Below are 20,241 nucleotides of genomic sequence, written 5' to 3'. Positions count from 1 at the left end.
ACATTCTGTGATTCTGTGATTCTGTGTAGTCTGTCACCCCTTGGGCAAATTGCCTCTGGCTGTCCTTGTACTCTGTTGTTCATGCAGGTGGACGGAGAAGCTCTGTCCCACCAGTGACAACTCTTTTGCTCTTCTGTTCTGGGGGTTTGGGACATCTTAAAGCACCAGGTTGTGGATAGGTCCCGGACCAGGATGGGAGGTGCTGAAGTGATTTTTACAGAAGAAAGGAGAGCAAGGCCTGTCACTATTGATTGTTTTGCAAGCATGAAAACTCTTAAGTGCTGGGAAGGGTCAGGGAATTTGTGCTGAAAATCTCTGGAGTCCTAAACTGTGCACATTTGTACTCTGGCATTGCTGGTGCCATGTATTGTGGGTGTTTTCCATCTGCCAGGTAAGCAACAGGGGACTAAACTGGTTTTGCTATGTTGTGCCATGGGTTTGGACAAGTTTGGTGTCTAGCCACAACAGACTGCATCTTTCCCATGTTTGTCAAATAAACTTTTCCAGAAAGAAAGAAGGAATCTTAACATTTTGGGAGCATGGAAAGGAATAGTATGCAATTTTCTATTAGTTCCATATTATTACCAGTTTCTGTGGAAATCTTAAGTTATTTGATTCCTCACCAAACTTACTGGTTTGTGAAGCAGTTAAAGCACAGCTGCAAAGAAATCAACCCTGGTAACACCCCTGGAAGAGTGATTTTATGGTTTGGGAAGTCATGAGAGATTGGGTGATGTGGTGAATTAGATGTACAGTACTGCTGGAAATTTTGTTGGGCCTCTCTTTGGCTGGGTTCATGCTCAGGCCAGTGGATCTTGTCTCCTCCATTTGACAGACTTTCTCTGCTACTTCTGGAAGTAGGAACATGGGAGCCAGAGTGGTCACCTACACATTCACTACTCTTTCCTGTTTTCTAGCTGGCTGCAATACGCCGACTACGAGCAAAAGGCCAGATTCTTGCTAAAACTGACCCAAACAGTGTCAAGAGGAAAAGAGCTGATGTTGATGATGTCCTAGAAATTGTTGGAAGAGTTGAGAAAAATGTTGCTCAGCCACAAGGTACAGAAGAAGAGAATGGTATGTGATGTTAGCTTCTTGAATAGAAAAAATATGTTTATGCCCTGCTGAATGGAGCTCTAGTTGCTGAGTTCAGGACTTAATTGCTGCACCAAAGAGAGGCCAAGTTAGGTCTGTTTAGAACTTAAAGGGTTTGTTGCAGAGGCTAAACAATCTCCAACCCTGTGGAGAGAGTGTGAGATGTAATCTCTGGTAGCTCCCTGTCCTCATCTCTGTTCCCTTTCTTCCGGCACTTGAGCATCTGCAATGCGTGGCTGACTTAACCAAGGGAAACCAAGAAATAGTCCCACCTTGGAAGGTATCTGAATTTTCTGTGGGAACTTGAGTTTGCCTGCTTTACTGGTGATTTACTGTGTCATCTTGGATGAATTGCTTAATTCCCTTTAAAGCTTCTCCATCAGTCAGGCAGGCAACCCTGCTTGCTCCCCTGGGAGTGATGTGAAAATTCCTAGTACAGTGCTTTGACAGAACATGCAATGTTATTTTTAAAAGTACTTTTTTTTTTTTTTTTTCCTGAAGCCATATTTCAACGTGGCTTCATGTTCTTCTAAACTATGAAAGGTTGTTGTTTGACCTGAACATCTGCCTGAGAGACCTGAGACTTCCAAAAATCTCCCACAGTGATCATGCTTAGAGATTACAACCTCGTTTTAAACTTGGTCTCTGTAGGACTGAGCCTTTTTATCTCCCTAGATACAGTTGAACTGGAGCCTGCCGAAAAGAAACGGCGTGAGCAGCTGGCCTATCTGGAGTCAGAAGAGTTCCACAAAATCCTGAATGCCAAGTCCAAGCACACAGATATCCTGAAAGAGGTATGGACTTAATCCAGCCATGACTGAGGGGTCAGAACTAGGGATCTATCTGGGCTCCTCATGATGATTTCACCAAGGAGTAGGTACCAAACATGTCACAGGCACCCAGTCGTCCTGACGAGCAGGGTCAGGGACTCTGAGCACACAGGGCACAATGCCCGGAGGTCAGCGTTATTGCCTTAGCCATGGTAAGGTCAAGTTGCCATTGTCTTTTTTTGCTGTGTTTGGAAGAATCGGTGAAGTTTCCTAGTTAGTGGATGATCAAATAAATCCTTCTGCCTTAAAAAAAAATTAGCCACTTGCCTGTTTTGTCCCTTATTTCTTGACAGCTTGGCCACATAAAGACAGCTGCCACCTTCCCCTGGGCCTCCTGTAAGTTGTGGAGCCTGTGAGATGCCAGCAGTTGCCCTGTGTAGAGCTAAGAGGTTGGGTTTCTCTCATTGGGGTCTTTGCTGAGCATATTTCCAGGGATACAGCACTTGAAGTGGCACATGATTCTTGTCTTGGACATGTTGTATTGGTATGAAGTCCTCGTTGCTTTAAGGTCTTCTGAGGAGTAATATTTTGTCTAAGAACCAATTCCATTCATTACAGCTGCCTACCTGACCTCTCCCTGCTCTGTCCCTCTAGGTTTTATTTCAGTAGTGCAAGCTGTTGTTAAACCCTCCCACTCATATGTCTCAGAGGTGACTCATTTCAGTGTTGGTGAAGCACAGCACATGAAATGTATGGATTTTTTTTGAAGCAAGAGATATTTGGTGTTTCTCTGGCTCCCAGACTGCAGTCTGCTTCAGGCAGGCCTGGTAGTAATTTGCCTTAAGTTTGTTTATGGAGTGGTTTCTCCCAACTTTGTCTCCCCACAACCCTTTTTGTGTGCCCCCACAGGCTGAGGCTGAACTGCAGGAGCAATACTTTCAGCCCCTGGTGAAAAAAGAAGAATTGGAAGAGAAGATGAGGAGCATCAAAGAAGTGAAATGTCGAGTTGTGACGTGTAAAACTGTGAGTGAAGTGGAGCCAAGGTGGCAGCAGGAGAGTGGGATATGGATTGTACAAAATTATGCTGGACCATCCGGCAGACTCCCCATTAGTCACTCTCTTGGCCATAGTCCAGTGCAGGGATCAAACAGAGACAGTTTAGGTCCTTGTGACTGTTGCTGAGAGCAGCCAATGCACTGAGTGACATTAAGACACTGGCAAGGCAGGCTTTATTGATGTGCTGAGCATCTCAACTTCATGTTTACACCAGCGATTTCCTTGGGTGTTGGTGTCCTGAAAACATTTATCAGTTTCTTCCCTGAAGTTCTTTGTACCAGGACCCTCAGTTCCCCATATTACACGGCAAAAAAAGCCAAGTGCCTTGAAAAGAGAACACTGGGTGATTCCTCTATCTGCATTTCCAGTGATTTTACTATCAGGAAGAGGAAGGGAGCTTTGTTACTGTCCTGAATGTACTGAGAGGAAGGGAGGAGATACTTCCCATTCCCAGTCCCTGCTGGACTTTCCCTCTTGTTGCCTTTCCTGTGTGTTTTGGGGCTGCACAGAGGGCCACTGTGTGCCTCATGAGCAGAGCCACAGGGTGGTGGCAAAGAGGGGAGGATGGTATAAGAATGAGCCGTACAAAGCCTGGGGTGATGATCTCAGACTGGTGGGCTCCTCAGGATAGGAGAAGACAGAGGTGCTTTCCGCTGGATGTTCAGCTGTTGCCAGTCTCCCATGCTGGTGAAGCGCTCACAGCTCTTTCTCCTCCCTGACAGTGTAATTACACCTATTTCAAGCCTCTGGAGACGTGTGTGCAGGATAACCATGACTACCACTGGCATGATGCCGTCAAGCGATTTTTCAAATGTCCTTGTGGAAGCCGAGCTATTTCCCTTAACAGGCTCCCAAAAAAGCCCTGCAGGTAAGAAATGAGCCTTGTGAAATAGTGACTGGGGCTTTTCTACTGTCCACTCACAACTAATATTTTGGGAGTCACAAAACCATGACCTAAAATGGGAACGTTAACTCTTGTGCTAAGCAGTGTGGGAAAGGTGGGGGGTGAGTTTTAGACGCCCTCATACTGTGCAGCAAGCACAAGCCACAGTGGTCCTCACCTGCCATCTTCATCTTTCAGTACCTGTGGCCTCTTCAAGTGGGAGCGAGACGGGATGCTAAAGGTAAGGGTGAGCCAGCAGTTTCTGAGCACCTCAGCACTCTGGCTGCTTCTCTTGGTACTTTTGTCCCACTCTTTGCCTCAGTGCTCTTAGGAGCTCCCAGCAGAACCAAGCAGCTTTGCATTTTGTTAGGGACATACAGGTACCTGCAGGCTGTGATTTAATGGACTTTCTCTTGCTTTCTGTTCTTGAAGCTTTGTCCAAAGTTGTAAGAACTCAGAATGTCAAAGTTCCTAGAGTGTCTGTTAATATTTAATCAGATAATTTAGCCCTACCACAACTTCTGTCAAAAAAATGTTTGGGAGACATCTTGCCACACATTTAACTTCTTTTCTTCATGGTTCATGCTTCTAGGAGAAAAAAGGTCCGAAGATTGGTGGAGAAACACTTTTACCAAGAGGGGAGGAACAGCCAAAATTTCTCAATAGTCTTAAGTGACCTGGAATTTATTTTTTTCACAACTTAGGGATGGATTTCTGTGTCTAAACCACACATTTCTTTACTGGAATGCCAAGAGGATTCTGGTTTTAGGGATGAATGAGCAGGGTAATCAATTCCTTATGAGGACATCCACAAAGTTTCCACGAGGCCACTGCATGGATATTCAGCTTTGATCTTTTTTAAAATTGACTGAATAAGGCTGCATGTGAAATACACATTAATGCCTGTTTTTTCTTACTAACAACTTGTTTACAAGATGTAACCTAGAAAAGAGACATCTAGAGAAGAAGTTGTACCAAGAAATCTCTAGGGATCCCACAGTTTATGTTGAATGGCTGGTGTAGAGTGACCTCACCAGAATTTCAAGTGACAAATCATCATGGACTGGAAGGTCTGGAGACTCTGTAAGCACTTGGAAGTTAATAGTGTGGCAGATAAATGCCAGCCTGTCGGGTTTTTTCAGCTGTTGGCTGAAAAAGGATGCAAAAGGGTGGCAGCCACAAAGCAGTCCTCATTGGCTCCAAAATTACTCCCTTTTAACCTTTAAGAACAGATGTCAAAAGGTTGCTGAGTTGTCTCCTTGACTAATGTGTTAAAAAAAAACCCTTCAGTGGCTTTGGCATTGCAACCCAACAGTGTTTACACTGCAGAATATCGGAGCTCTTCTGAAAGCCCTTTCCCTGTCACAAAGCCCCTGCTGCCTTCCCAGCACTATCCACACTACAGCACCTTTACGGCTACAAACCGGCAGCTCCCAGTTTGAAAAGCATTTTAATTAATCTGACACCATTTGGTGAGTGCTTTTAAAGAGCTGAGTGATTACGTTTAATAGCTTTTACACTTTTTTTGGCATTTGAAATTTTCCTGAATTCTTTCCTGGTCATCACCACATCAACCTTGGCTGCTGGCACAGCTGCATGGGGACAGTGGCTGTCTCAGACCAAACAGGATGAGGTCTCCAAGGGGTGGTGGCTCCTGAGAATGGCTGTCATCAAACAGGGTCTTTCTGAAAGCACATCTCTGTAGGGGTGGCTCTGGCATTTGGCCAGCTTTTCCTGGACCTGATCCCTCTGCTGCCCCTCACTTATGCCCTGTAAGATCACAGGGTATTTTTTAAGCACCTAAAACCACTAGTACCTCAGTGATTTGGTGAAACTGCCACCACCAGTCTCACATGTCCCAGTGGCCATGTCAATACCTCTTTTGTTTGCTTGTCCAGGGGCTGGAAGAAAAAATTCAATAATTTGAAGAAGGTGAACAGATTTACCTCACTATTTGTCATCTCCTGCTGGTGCTTCTGCTGGACAGCTTGGCTCAGCATTTTACATTCCTTTCAGTCTCATGTCAATAGCATTTGATGGGTGGGGTGTCACTGGTAGGTGACTGTAAATATGTAACTGTGACATTGCTTGGCAATGTCTCGTGTTGATTCCTCATTCAGAATAAACACAGTGCTCAATAAAATGCTCCCTGGGTTTGCATGGTATCATTTCTCTGAGGAAGAGTTGCTCAACATCTTAATTTTTCTGAGAGCTCAGTGCTGAATCACCAAAAGGAACTGGTTTGTGGTCCCTAACTCTGAGTGCCACACAGTTTTCTCATTCAGACCAGCAGGAGTTTGTCACCTGGAGGCCATAAAACCAACATGAAATTCCACATCAGTATCAGCCTTCAGCCAGCACATGGAAAGCTTCAGGCTTTTTCCAGTTTGGCCAATGGAAAGGAGATTTCTCCAGCAATTAAACTGTCGAAGGTGGGGTAATGCTTTATCTTCAGAAGTGCCCCCAGGCCTGTGATATACACATCCTACAGGAAAGGTATGTGCCTCCTTGGGAGTCAGGGTGTGACTTGTATGCAAAAATAAGACAAGGAAATAAAGGCCCCGTGCTGTGCTTAAACCCCAACAGTAAACAGAGGGGGGGGAGATTGATGTAATGGATTTTACGTGCCTCCATCTATTTTTGGAGATACTCTTCTTGTGCCAGAGATGGCTTCAGCCCAGCAGAAGCAGGCAGGAGGGGAGCTACCTGCTGGGGCACGCTGCTGCGTGAGTGCACAGCTCCAGCACCCTGCCAGAGCAGCCTGTGGCATCTCCGGTTTGCCCCGAGCGGATACATTTCTACCAACACTTGGGAGCAAGAGCAGAGGCAGAAACCCATAAGAGGCAGCTCACGCATGACCTGACAAGCCCAGCTGGATCTACACTGTCACTGAAGCTGCCCCAGTTTTGAGAACGTGATACAGAAGACCTTGAATCTCACAATGAAGAAGTGTGACTGCATGCCAGGCTGTGTTAGCAAAAGAGCAGCCAGCAGGTAGGTGGAAGGGTGTGGGTCTGCCCTAACACTACCAGTTGGCGTAAGGCATTAAACTGGACTACCATTGCAGAAACCTCTGCCACTGCTGTTAGCATGGCTGGTGAATCAAGGCAGCGGTGTTGCTGAAGCTGCCTTGTCCCCTAAATTGTTAAGTAAAACTGCACTGGAAATGTAACACTGAATGTCTGTTCTCAGAGTCACTATTAAGATTTGCAGAGTAGTAAACTGTAAGTCAGTCCTTTCCCCAGCCAGGAAATGTTAATCTGTCCGCAAGATTGTTTCTCCAGCTACAAAGTGCCCTGTGTATGTGTGAAAATGGGCAGGAAGATATTCAGCTTCTCTCTTAATAACCTCCTTTGAAAGCAGGTTTGTTTTTTAGATCTCTTGAGCATCCTGCCTTTCCTCAGCTATTGGGGAAATGTTAATTTAGAGCTCCTCACCGTGCTGCCACAAATTATCTTTCCTTGGATTTTACAAACATTGAGGAAATATGAAACCTTTAGCATTTACTCCCTCTGCACTAATCAGTTCAGGTTTATTAACTCTCAAGTAAAATCAGCTTAATGAAACCTAAATACCCTTTCACAATAAATACACTACTAAAGGGTCTTCCTTTTTGCCCATCAGTTTTTCATGGCAGAGCCCGTGCAGTGGTCTCCTGGGCCACTACATGCAGCTCCCCTGGCAAGCTGGACTCAGCCATTTCACATAATTTTGTTTTTCCAAACCCAGTTGCTGCCTGGCTTTTCCCCTCCCAAAATTAAGTATATGTGGGACAAGTGTGCTGGCGAAACTTTTATCCTGTTCTTTCATTCTGATGTCCTGTGCAAAGCCGTGTTACAGATCCTGTTTCATGTTGTCCTGAAAACAGCGCTGCGATGCCCATGCTGGAGAGCCTCAAGGTGCAGCTGGGGTCCTCCACTGCTGGCTGAAAAAACAGCCTGGGCAATCAGTGCTCTTTTGTGTTTATATGACTAACAGTGACTCAAAAATGGCAAAATAACCTTTGTCCACATCCCTTAGACAAAAATTCAAAACCTGACTTTTAGAGTGATGTGCAAATACAGAGGGAAGGGAAATCCCTAGTGTCTCTGGGGACATGGCTTCTCCAGGACACTTATTTTCAGTATTAACTCTGTACCTTGCTGTCTGATTTCTTCCAGACTTTTCTACCTGGCCTGGTGTTTGCTTACGCCTTTTGTTGACTGTGTGACAGCGCTTGGCACAGGCAGCCAGACCTGTTGCTGTATCAACATGTCATGCAGCTTTCTCTCCAGCACAGCTGCTTATATTGTATTTTTCTGTTCTTTCTTCACAGACTTAGAACCAAGAGAGGAGCAGCTCTGGTATCGAGGTACCCACACTGCTTGCACAGACAAGGAGCAACCAGAGCAAGGAGAGGGAATATTTTGCATAGGAAAAGGTAATTGCTCCCTCTTTCTCCCCACAGCAGCTAAGGACTGGAGGACAGACATGCTTGGACTGCTTATCCAGGCACAGATAGAGGCTGGGAAAGGCACAGGGGACAGGACGTATGTGCAAACGTGAAAATAAGCGACCTTGGTGCACGCTGCCATCCTAACAGGGAGTGCTCACCAAGCGAGCGCCTGTGTTGTAACGCCGGATAACTCAGCACTTTTTGGCTGTGCTGCTTTTAGGAGAGAACACGTGACACTGAACATGAATGAGCGTAAAATTAGCATGTTCCTCCTTCCCTTGCAGAGCTGGAGTAAACAGGGAGGCTTAGAGGAGGTCAAGGGCTGGATGGGAGCCCATCATGAACAAATCACGGCACTTGGTGCTCCTGTATCTGAGCCCATCCTGTACGCCAGCAGCACAGCATGCGCCACAGGAAGTAATTGCATGGGGTCTTAATTACTTTCCTAAATTAAAGCCTCAGTTACTTGCTAGCACATGCTAAGACTTGTATGCCTTGTGTGTTAAACCTGCCTAATGTGGTCAGTCTGCTTTAATTCAGGCCCATGGAGATCCTGGTGATAAAGTATTTGAACATCCTGGTTAGATTTGGTGAGTTATGTAAATCCCTCCCAAAATCTCTGTGCTCTTTCATCCTTGAAACTGCTGCTCTGCTCCTAAGAGAAAGACTGCAGTTGATTGTGGGGTCTCAGCCTAGAAGTTGCTTAGGAAGAGCAGCAGTAAGTGCTTTCTGGTGCACTTTTTTTTGCCATTGCTGCTTTGGACAAGTTGTTTTTCAAGTTGAGAGCTCCATTCCAGCTATCAGCCTGGAAAATTTCTTGGAAAGGTTAGGCTGAATTTTCCTTCAATTTTGAGGTTAAGGATGGAATAACACTTTGAGAAAATCTCCTTTTTCATGCAGCAAAAGAAACAATTGATGAAGACCAAAGCTGAACATCTGGAAACCTCCCAAGCCAAACCACAAGCCTAGGTATGAGAGGGCATTTAACAAAATTTAAAACTTAAAATTTAAAAATATAAAATTTAAAAATTTAACTTTATTAACAAAAAGTTGGTCAGCAGCAGCTTTGTCAATACAAAGTGCTGAAAATTATGAATGGACCTCATCACATCAATGAAACTGGCTTAAAGAATCATAAGGGCTAAAACTACACTGAAATGGAATTTTTATTTGTTTCCTTCTTGTGTTTTTGAAGCTTTCAGATCCCCTTTTCCACTTTTGGTTTTTTTTTTCCGTGAGGGTCCTATTTTTTCAGGCTTCAGTATTTAGAAACACTGAGGTGGGAAGATTTCTGTTTACCATTTTTCTCTAATTCCTGAAATCTTTGTGTGAACCAGAGAATTTCTGAAATTGAATCTTTAAGAAAAAGAAAGGCCATACCCGATACTACCATCATGTAATCAAAACCACAAGAGGGGTCAATGGGGTCAATACACTACAGACCACTTGTGAATTCGAGTAATCATCAAGGCCAGAAATGCAAACAAGGCCTATGGACATAGAGGGAGCTGGCAAAACCTCTGCCCTCCAGCCCAAACTGGCCTGGGGAAGTGTTGGAGGAATGAACCCTGAGCTGTGCTATGGTCTGGTCGCCCTCCGCTAGCCCTTGGGTTTGCTAGTGATCCTGCAGGTAGAAGGGGACCACAGATCTCAGGTTACCTGAAACACAGGGAATGCAGGTGGTTGCACTGAAAAGATTCTTTATGCACTTTAGATGTGACATAGAATTGTCCTGGGGAACATCATGTGACTTATGGTAACACGTGCCAAGAAGCTGCTCCAAAGCTGCAGGTGAAGTACTGTCTCTAAGCATGCTCCTTGCTGGCACTCAATTCTGAGGCCAAACTAGTTTAAATCTCACTCTATGGCAGAGTGAGACCCTAGACATGTCTCTTGGGTCCCCAGCTGCTCTGCTATTGGGAAGGGCATGAACAAACTGAGTGCTTTGATAACTTGAGGTACTCTGTGCCTGTGCCGAAGCTGGGCACCTTAGAATAGGAAACAGCTCAGGTCTCAGCTCTGCTGAACTGCAAAAGCTTATGAAGAGCCAAACCAACTTTGAAAAAAAACCTGTAATGTACTTAATTAAACTTCCTTGCCCCCCCATTTCTCCTGTAAGAAGTAAGTTTTTGATCTGCAGCCCTAGAAACCAAAGGCAGGATTCAAAATCCTTCCTTTGGCACCTATTCAAGGGCCTTCATATCAAAGCACTGAGCGTGCAACCACTGTCAGCAAGGTCAGGAGTTAGACAAAATTTAACGTTTCTGAACTGTTAGTCTGGAAAATAGCACCTAAATTGTATTGTCTTTTACCAAGCTCCAGGAAGCACTTGTTTTCAATGCATGTGAGCGGGGAAAGATGAAGGGAGAGCAAATTACAGCAGAACAAACCCCACCTTTCAGCAGCATCTGCTTCCCAGTGTAGAGCTTGAGGGAAAAGTGAGGATGAACTGACTGTCACACTAATGACATAAGCTTGTCTGAGCTGTGACAGGGTAAGGCTGAAGGCCACTTTGCAGAAGTGGTGAGGCTCTGTGGTTCAACGGCAACAGGGGACATGTGCAAAGATGTCAAAAATAATTTTCTGAACTGTGATGCAGGTCTATTATGGATCTATATTCAATCTTAATATTTATCTCCTCTCGAGTACATCTCATGGAGTTAATGTAGGCTGATGAAAGTACTGAGTGCACTGCTAAAGACAGTGTACATTGAACGTATAATTTTTAAGCACATCCCAACATGCCAACTTCACAGCCCATGGGTCAAGGCACGGGCTCTGGGAAGGAAGGTGGAGGTATGGCTCTTGCTTCAAGGACCAGGAGTGGATTGAATGCAGCATGTCCTCATTCTGAACTAGGGTCAGCTTTCCTTCTGTCTCTTCTGACTCCAAAAACGGTGGAGGCCACAGGCTGAACATGGTTCTAAATATTATAGACGCATTAAGGTTGGAAAAGACCTCAAGGATCATCAAGTCCAACCGTCAAACCCACACCACCTAACTCACTAAACCATGTCCCTAAGCACCACATCTACACGTTTCTTGAACACCTCCGGGGATGGTGACTCCACCACTTCCCTGGGCAGCCTGTTCCAATGCCTGATCACTCTTTCAGTGAAGAAGTTTTTTCAAATATCTAGCCTAAACCTCCCCTGGCACAACTTGAGGCCCTTTCCTCTTGTCCCATCACTTGTTACTTTAGAGAAGAGGCCAGCACCCACCTCACTACAACCTCCTTTCAGGTAGCTGTAGGGAGTGAAAAGGTCTCCTCTCAGCCTCCTCTTCTGTAGATTAAATAACCCCAGCTCCCTCAGCTGCTCCTCCTAAGACCTGTGCCCTCTTGGCAGGGCTGTTCCTTTTTATGGCATGAGCTTTTCACAGGATAGCAAAAAAAAAAAAAAAAAATCCCCTTTCTGATGGAAATATCTTTATAATTTGGGACTGCAAAAATCATTGAGGGATGGGCAGTGTGTCTGGGAAGAGCACTTGGGTTCTTCATGGGCCTACTAGGCGGTCTCCTCCTGGAAAAAAAATTAAGTTTGGGCAGCAGGTGACTTGGTTAATTATTGCTTTTCCTCTCCTCCTCCCCTTCCCACTGCTGTGGTGGTAATTCAAAGAAGAGGGAGTTTGGACCTGAAGGCTGATACACCTTGCAGCTCTCCTGTGACCGCAGCTCTCTCTACAGTTACTCACCTGACATGCCTGAATCAGCTCTACTGCTGCCAGGAAACCAAACCCTAAGAGACATATGGGTGTGGTTTTGTTTTTTACCCAGAAGTGAAGTGCTGGAGCCTGAGATGAATTTCTAGTTGTGAATTTCCACTCATGGGGCATATGCTTTGGAAAACTGGGATTGCAGAATCTCTGCTGGCTGGGATGGGTGGGAACAGAAAGTACTCACCAGGTAGATCTCTCTCGCAGGAGGTCACATTTACATGAACTGATGAAGCATCCTCTGGACTCCAGCCCTTGTTCAACGATCCCGTGAGGAAGTGCTTGTAGATCCTCACTCTCCCAGAGACAGGTCCTGCACCCGTGGCTTTGCTGGGAAGGACCCAGGGAGCCCTGCTGGATCTGGCTCTGCCCAGGGTTATTTTAGGGGGAAAGGATCAGACTCCTTGGCATTGCTCAGATGCATCTGAGCTGGCCTTGCACACAATCAAGGAGAGCTTTCCTAAACTTAGTCCTCCTCAGCCTCTGGAGTATCCTCAACCTGCTGTTGTAGGAAGGAGTAAGGACATGTGTCTCTCCTCAGGTGGGACTACTGAGTTTAGATGCTCTGCAAGGTCTTTGATGGGTTTGTTCTTCTGGGAGAGGTAATTTAAGCCTAAATCCATAGGCAGAGATGCGTAAATTTTTAAAAACAAAGCTAAAGTTCTTCTTTTCCTTCTCTCTCCCAGCCGTAATAAGAGAAATTCGCAGTCTGGAAACTCTGGGAATCTGATGGACAGCTGTAGCTCTTCTCTGTGGTCACAGCTCCCTCTGCAGTCAACTCAGCTACACCAGTAACACCAGACAGTAAAGTCCCTCCATGAATCCCGTGTCGTGTACCAGATGGGATACTAAGTTCTCAGAAAAATCCCAAGGAGAGCACCAGCTAGGCTGTGAGCCAGAGCTCAGCAAAGTCAACAGAGGAGCCTCCAACTCACTGGAAATTATTCACTTGGACCCATGCAGCAAGCAAAGACCAGGCCGAGTAGGTCCAGGTCTGGAGAGGCATCATGGCACATCTCCACAAGAGCAGGATCAGTGCTAGGGTTATATAGAGGACTTGGGAAGAGATGCAGGAAGGAGGATACTAAAAATCACCCACTGAGCAGGGCTGGGGGTCTGTGATAAAGTCTCCCCCTCATCAGACTTCCTGCTGTCATGGTCAAACCAGAGGATACATCTTGTCTCCAGGTGGGAATCACAGCCCAGACACCTCACCCCACCATGAACGGTTTAGGATCAATGCAGTAACTGTGATCAAACATCACCTTGATTAAAAAGCACGCAAACTAAGAAAACCTATAGATGCTGCAGGAAGAGGAATAAGCACAAAACCACCCTCTGCATTGTGTTCTCATGCATGAAAGGACTGCACCATCTTTGGCTTGCAGACGCTTGTCTAGGCAGTCCCCCGGGGCAGAAGAGTTTGAGCCTTATGGGGCAAGGACAGGACCTGACCTCCTGTCTCAACCGAGTTAGGATCCTGAGCCACATGATAACAGAGCAGAAGGAGCTGTGAAAGCCTGTCAGTGCAGCCTTTGGTGCTGTTTTGGCACCTTTTTTGGGTGGAAGGTTGGAGTGGAAAAGAGCTGAGGACTGATGGATTGCACAGGGGTATTCAACAACGCACCCACTGCCAGAATTTCTGAGTGGAAGAAATAATACAACACAGCCCTCAAACACAGTTTTGCTCTGATTCAGTCTGTATTTCAAAAAATATATTCTGAAAGTAACAGAATCTTTCAGAAAGCAAGGAAAAACATTGTGAAAGGCGAGAGGATTGTCAGTGCACATCGTTCCACCCTGCCACAGGTGCATCCTGGGGAGCATCCAACCACCTCCCCAACCTGGAAGCACCAAAAGGCGCCTTTTCCCAGAGCCACCAGACTCGAAGGAGGACTCCCTTGTTTCACACAGCCTCAGGTCGGTTGTGCAAGGCCAACAGAAGGCTGCATTGCTGGCCTGTAGTTCCCAACCCTGTCAGCCCCACATATCACTTGTGCCAGTGCTGCTCAGTGAGATACCATGCCGTGCCAGACTGTGTTCAAGGAGCTCTACTAGTGATCATATTCCAGCCCATGAATCCCACCTTTGTACCCGAGTGATTGCTGCTTTCCCTTTAACCAGTTCCTGACACCAAGGATTCTGCTCTTACCAATATCACCATCTTCATAATCTGTACTAATGACTTCCCATGTGAGCTCATACTGAGGGCTTGTGTGAAACTCTGATTCATTTTATCTCCTTTGCATAGAAAAGGAAGTTGGAAACATTAAAAAACATACGTACCCTTGCATAAAATCTTGTCTTAGTATAGCATAATTCCAAAGGTACACCATGTGAGACAGTTTTCAAAAGCATGAATGAAAACATCAAAAAAATCAAGGCAATCCTTCAAGACCTTAATTCTTCAATTGCCTAAGATAGCCACAGCAAATCTCTGCTTTTCTAGGCTGGGTTTTCTCTACCGTACATCAGCTGTTCAGCCTCAGTGCAATTATTTTCTATTAGCACAAAATTATTTTTGATGCAGCATTTGGCTAAGTTACCATTACAGAGGTCAACAAAGCACACACAGTTCTGACTGCCGAGGGAGGGGCTGCACTCTCCGATTGGAGAAGCTCATTCTCAGGCACGTGTTTTCCATCCTGCTCTTCAGAGGTTGTTCTACAGGTTAATTCTTTCCCCTCGCACAAGCCGTGCTCGGAAGTTCCAAATATCCTTCAAAACAAAAACAAGACAAAGGAAAAACCCTAAGGGCCAGCAAAACCAGTAACCAGGATTCCAGTTTACAGAGATGGAAATAGATGTAGAATTCTCAGCTTAACTAACTACCCATAAAAACATACCATGACATTTACTGAATATAATTTCAAATCCTAAATATGAAGAACAAAAATACAGCCCACACTAAGGAAGGGGTGCAGCCTCCACCCACAGGAGACAGGTTGTGTGCAGGTGTTACAGGGATGGCAAGATGCCCATGGCTCAGTTCTGGAAGGCAGCAGAAGAGGAAAGATGAGCGGCACAGAGAATATTACCCTTGAAGAAGTCACTTTTTCCTGCTTGTGCACACAATGCCTCCCTTGTGCACCTTTGGGTGACCAAAAAAACTTCACCAACTGACTCCACTTTGCATACTGCTGCCCGTGAACAAGTGATATTCCTTGTGCAGCAGAAGCCAGCAGGAAATAACGGATACGAATACAAGCCCTTAGCCAGAAACCAGGTGCCAGGCATTGCTGCAGACTGTAAAGCAGAGAAGACCATCGCTGTTTGCTTCACGGAGGCAAGTCTTGGCAAAGTCCTACCTCGGTTTCCCTGCATGAGGATTACTTCGCTCTTACCACTAGTCTTGTGAAGGCGAAATATAAGACCTGGGCAGTGAGTTGTTATGATCTGTCTCATGTGTGTGATGCTCATGAGCTTACTCTTAAAAAAGAGTGAAAAAGAAAGTCCTCTGCTCCAGAATGCCCTAAATATTGTAGTATCTGTAAAATATGTAAATTTTAAGAGAAAATTGCATCTAGATTTTACTGCCTTGATACTGGCTGTGCACAGGTTTGGGAACTGCTGCAGATTAAGAAATTCTGAACATTTACACTCCGATAACAAGGTTTATTATTATTACAGTGGCTGAATCCTTGCAGAATTTAGATTTGCTTTTTATTTTACACAATGGTTTCAGTTATTCAGCAAGAGTCCATTACTCCCTTTTTTAAAATTATTTTTTGAGGCAGATGTATGTTGCTGCTGACATACCTGCTGTGGTGTGCTGGTTTTGGCTGGGATAGAGTTAACTGTCTTCACAGTGGCCAGTACCAGGCTCTGTTTTGGAATTTTGCTGGGAACAGTGCTGATAACACAGGGATGTTTTTGCTATCCCTGAGCAGTGCTCACACAGAGCCAAGGCCTTTTCCACTTCTTATCCACCCCAACTGCGAGTGGGCTGGGGGTGCACAAGGAGCTGGGAGGGGACACAGCTGGGATAGCTGACCCCAACTGACCAAAGAGATATGCCATACTATATGGCGTCATGCTCAGCATGTAAAGCTGGGGGAAGAAGAAGGAAGGGTGGGATGTTTGGAGTGATGGTGTTTGTCTTAACAAGTGACTGTTACACGTGATGGAGCCCTGCTGTCCTGGAGATGGCTGAACACCTGCCTGCCCATGGGAAGCAGTGAAGGAATTCCTTGTTTTGCTTTGCTTGTGCACGTGGCTTTTGCTTTACCTATTAAACTGTCTTTATCTCAACTCACTCCTCACTTCTACTCTTGCAATTCTCTCCCCCACCCCACCAGGGGGAAGTAAGCACGCAGCTGTGTGGGGCTTAGTGCCACGTTAAACCATGACATGTAGCCTCAGGTCTAAACAACTGATGTGGGGTTTATATTTAACCAAAAAAATTCAGTCTACTCTTGCAGTCAGATACAGCTACTTGTTTAAAAGGAAGATGCCATTAGGAGGGGAAACTGTAAGAACTGTGGATACATAAACTGTGGACAAGCACTGAATTTATTGCACCTCCTTATACTTGCGACTTCAGGACAAGAGACGACGACGACGACATCTTCCTATTTACATCATGCAGTCCAAACATAACTGCAAAGAGCTCTGGTTCAGACACACTCCCCACAACAAACCGTGAACCAGGAGATGCAGTGAAGGGCAAAGCTTGCATAGACTTCACCCTATTCCTGCCTTGCCATGTTAGCCTGACCCCTGCTACCCAGTGGAGTGAAGTCTAGACCCCCTTGGATGGCGTAAGAAGTGCATGTGAGCAGCCTCAGAGCTCAGCCATTACGACAGTGGAGTCCACAGCCCCTCCTCACCTGTGCTACATCAGTCGCATAAAATGCTGATCTACTCTGCACTGGCTCAGCTGTCACTGGAAGGGATCAGGGCATCCTCACAAAACCCATTTTGCCAAGAAGAGGTAGAGGAGGAACTTCCACAGCTAAAGGGATGTGAAGGGGCTGCCCAAAAAGCAAGGCCATGTCTCCAGCATAGCAAGAAGCAGCCTTATGAGAAAAAAGATCCCAAAAAGCCTGCTGGTCATTCTCTGAACATCAGGTCTTTTATTCCGCCAAGCACCTCTGCTTGGCACAGCTCGATCTGCCAGACTGAGCACAGCAAAAAGCACAAATCTGTCACACGAGAGAGACTTGGGAAAGGAACTGATTTCGATTGTAACAATGGGCACGTAGCCAAGCCTTACCCTGAGTTCCACAGAAGTCGCGTTGTATTTCTTGTGAACCATTTCTACCAGTTCTTTCTCCAGGTTCTCTTGAGTTGTGTTCTTGACGTCTATGTAGTAGCACTCTGAGCTGGCAAAGTGACAGCTTATACTCTGTGTGAGGAAATTGGGCATCACTCACTACCACATCGATTACAAATGACTGGTGGAAAAAAAACCTCGTGCATCCCTGATTGTGTACACCCCACCCCTTCCTTACAGATCATGTCAGTAAATTCCTTCCTCCTTTCCCAGCACTCCTGCTCTCCTGAGAGCATCACCTTGGAGAAATAACCTTGCTGGAGAAACACTCTTGCTTGCTGATGTGCTCTTCTTCCTTCCCTTCTCTCCTCTCCCAAACACTCCCCCAGCATGAACTGTACTATTTGATCTCAGAGTATCAGCAACTAGAGCAGGAACAGGGAAAGTCAGGGTTGGAGCAGACCTGTGTGTTCTGTAAGGGTTCTTACTTTCCGCACCCAGTCACATCAACCCCCTGATGTTGTAATCAGTTCTTGCTTAAGCAGAGTCTAGAGGAAATAAAACAGAAATGCCCCACCAGAAAAAAGCTCTTCTCTCATTCCATGAGCTATGCCAGCTGCAAGCGAGATCATGTCAGATCTCAAAGGGTGCTGGACCATAATCTGGCTCAGAGAGCTCCAGAATACTCACTGATTTACCCAAAGGCAGACAAAATAAAATCAGAGCAGCCTGTATTGCAATCCACGAGGGGAAATACCTGCATTGCTACTAGTGGCTGCCCTAGAGGCTACAGTTCCCTTACGTGCCTGAATGAATCCACTTCTGAGAAAGGGTCAGGCTTCCAAAGGAGGTACTTTTGCCTGTTTCAGTTAAATATCATGAGGCAAAACAAATAGAAGATGCACAATCAAATCTTTAATAGATAAATGGGTCATGTTATCATATAGATATTAGATATAGATATATATAGATAGATATCTATATATATAGATATATAGATCACGAAGGCTCCTGCTATCCAGAGGTGAGATACCAAGAAGGCAGGAGGAAGCAAGTTAGAGAAGCTCCTGATATTTGGGACAGCTGAAATGGAGCTATTGAAAAAGCAAGTACAGCCCAGCCAGGCTTCAAACACAGATTGAACATCTAATTTCTACTCCTACTGTTTTTCTCAAGCAGCCCCACAGCATCATCTTCTCCCAAAAGACAGAGATGTTTACAAATAAAAAAGAATGTGAAGATATATTAGGAAGCTAAAAACTCATTAAAAATTTCATCCACATATTCATAGTCTTGGAAGAGGGGGAGGATAGTTTGATCAGTTTTTTAAAAAATCAAAAATATCAAAAGCTATATCAAGAGATCCTTTCCTACCTTTCGGAAACCCGATGTCTTATTTATCCCAGATCCATGAATGAGCAGGGGATGGAAGAACACCGTGTCTCCCTTCTCCATGACAAGGTGAACCCTGGGAGTCTTCTCATCCTCATCAAGCAGCCCATGGAAAAGTTTGTTGGTTTTACCCTAGGAAAAAAGACTGAGTTGAAATAACTCGGATTAAATTAGAGCAAGTGCCAATTCTCAGTGTGAGGGACAGCATGGACAGCTACTCATCTGGTTTCCCCTGGGCAGTGTATTCACTATGCCCAACTAAGAGCCTGCCCACTTGCCTACAAGTCGTCCTACTTCAAGCCTGAGGTACAGCAAAATAATACTTTTTCTATTTTCTGATTCTGGATTAAGAACATTTCTCAGCTGGAGAGAACAGAGAAGAGCACTGTGGAATCCCACAAGTGCGGCCTGATGCCACTGCTGGGGTCCAGCCTTCTCCCAGTATAACCATCACCAACACCAAGCCAGGCCAGGAAACACCCGTTCTTAAGAGGAAGATAAATAAACTTGTTATTTAATTGTATCCAGTTGTTTACTGTCCAATTTCTCCTCTTTGGGACAGTATACGTGCTCTCCAAACAAATTCACAGGAGGAGAAAGAGTCCTCAGATTTGGCAAGGGCAGTGGAAAACAGCTGCATGTGTTTATGCCGTTATTCCATGACATGCTGGACAATTTCTAGGTGAAGGTGGGAACAAAGGCAGATCTACCCAGGTTACATGGAGTGAGGCCAACCAAGCAACTCTCCTGAAGCAAGAGGTTGGTTTTTGCATAAACAGAAACGCATCACTGAAAACCTCAGCTTTGCCCTGTGCATCATCCCTCCACGGTGAGCTCTCCCCAGCCAAAATGCGGCCCCCCCACGCACGCCCCTCCCAAGCACCCCCATGACACTCTACCTCCCAGTTTGGATAGCCGTGAGGCTGCAGGGGGATCTTGTGCGTCCCTGGCTGCACGACCAGGCAGCCGTTGTCCTGGTCGGCCCTCTCCATGGCGGTCCAGGAGCACACGATGTGGTCCGCAGGGCGGAAGGGGAAATAGTGCAAGTCCTGATGCATGGGGTGGAGAAAAGTCTGTTTATCTGCAACACAGGTTCAAAACCTTCAACCTCATCAAACATGACACAGCCTTTTCCTTCCTGTTAAACTGTTGCATTTGATGTAACGTCCTAAGAAGCTGCTGCTTGCCCCTGGAGAGACGTTGAGTACTCAGTGTCTGCTCCAGCCCACCGCTGACCTGGAAGCCAAATGGGTTATCTTTCACCTCATCCCAAGACAGGCCAGGAGCACAGTGGTGGCTCTTGGGTCAGGAACACACGGGGACACAGGGAACGCCAGGAGGCTGTCCGGCTGTGCGATCCCTCAGAAGACTCCTGCTGGCCTTCACTACCAACAACCCCCTGCCAAGTTTTCAACATTCATTTTGCTGCTCTCTGGTGTTGTGAACTTTAACCAGCGTGATGTTATTTTATTTAAAATCTTTATTTAGCATTCTTTAAAAAAAAAAAAAATCTCAGTTTATGGACTGCATCCTCCCCAGACAGTCTACCCAGCACTCTACTAGCCTTTGTCCTAGAGGCTTTTTTTCCATTAAATCTAAGCAAAAATAAGTATCTCTGAAGTTTTGTTCACTACTTCTTCTCCCCCTACAGAAATGGAATCACAGAATCACAGAATGTTAG

General features: G+C 45.6%; 2 protein-coding genes across 2 annotated transcripts; one reads left to right on the top strand and one right to left on the bottom strand.

Annotated features, from left to right (window-relative positions):
• Positions 1–917: 917 nt before the first annotated feature.
• LOC104463809 (protein MCM10 homolog) lies at positions 918–4,658 on the top strand (the record flags this gene model as incomplete). Its single annotated transcript, XM_010076284.1, has 6 exons — positions 918–1,077; positions 1,771–1,889; positions 2,775–2,888; positions 3,644–3,789; positions 4,003–4,045; positions 4,397–4,658. Coding segments are annotated over 6 exons (666 nt in total), but the record flags the coding sequence as incomplete, so codon positions are not given.
• A 9,959-nt stretch (positions 4,659–14,617) lies between these two features.
• LOC104457902 (phytanoyl-CoA dioxygenase, peroxisomal-like) lies at positions 14,618–19,641 on the bottom strand (the record flags this gene model as incomplete). The annotated part of the gene is made up of 4 exons (XM_010076273.1): positions 14,618–14,671; positions 17,169–17,300; positions 18,543–18,692; positions 19,460–19,641. Coding segments are annotated over 4 exons (518 nt in total), but the record flags the coding sequence as incomplete, so codon positions are not given.
• Positions 19,642–20,241: the final 600 nt, after the last annotated feature.

Source organism: Pterocles gutturalis, unplaced genomic scaffold, assembly GCF_000699245.1.
Source record: "Pterocles gutturalis isolate BGI_N339 unplaced genomic scaffold, ASM69924v1 scaffold45241, whole genome shotgun sequence".
Taxonomy (NCBI): domain Eukaryota; kingdom Metazoa; phylum Chordata; class Aves; order Pterocliformes; family Pteroclidae; genus Pterocles; species Pterocles gutturalis.
Note: the sequence above shows the minus strand (reverse complement) of the source record. Positions and strands in the feature narration are given on the sequence as shown.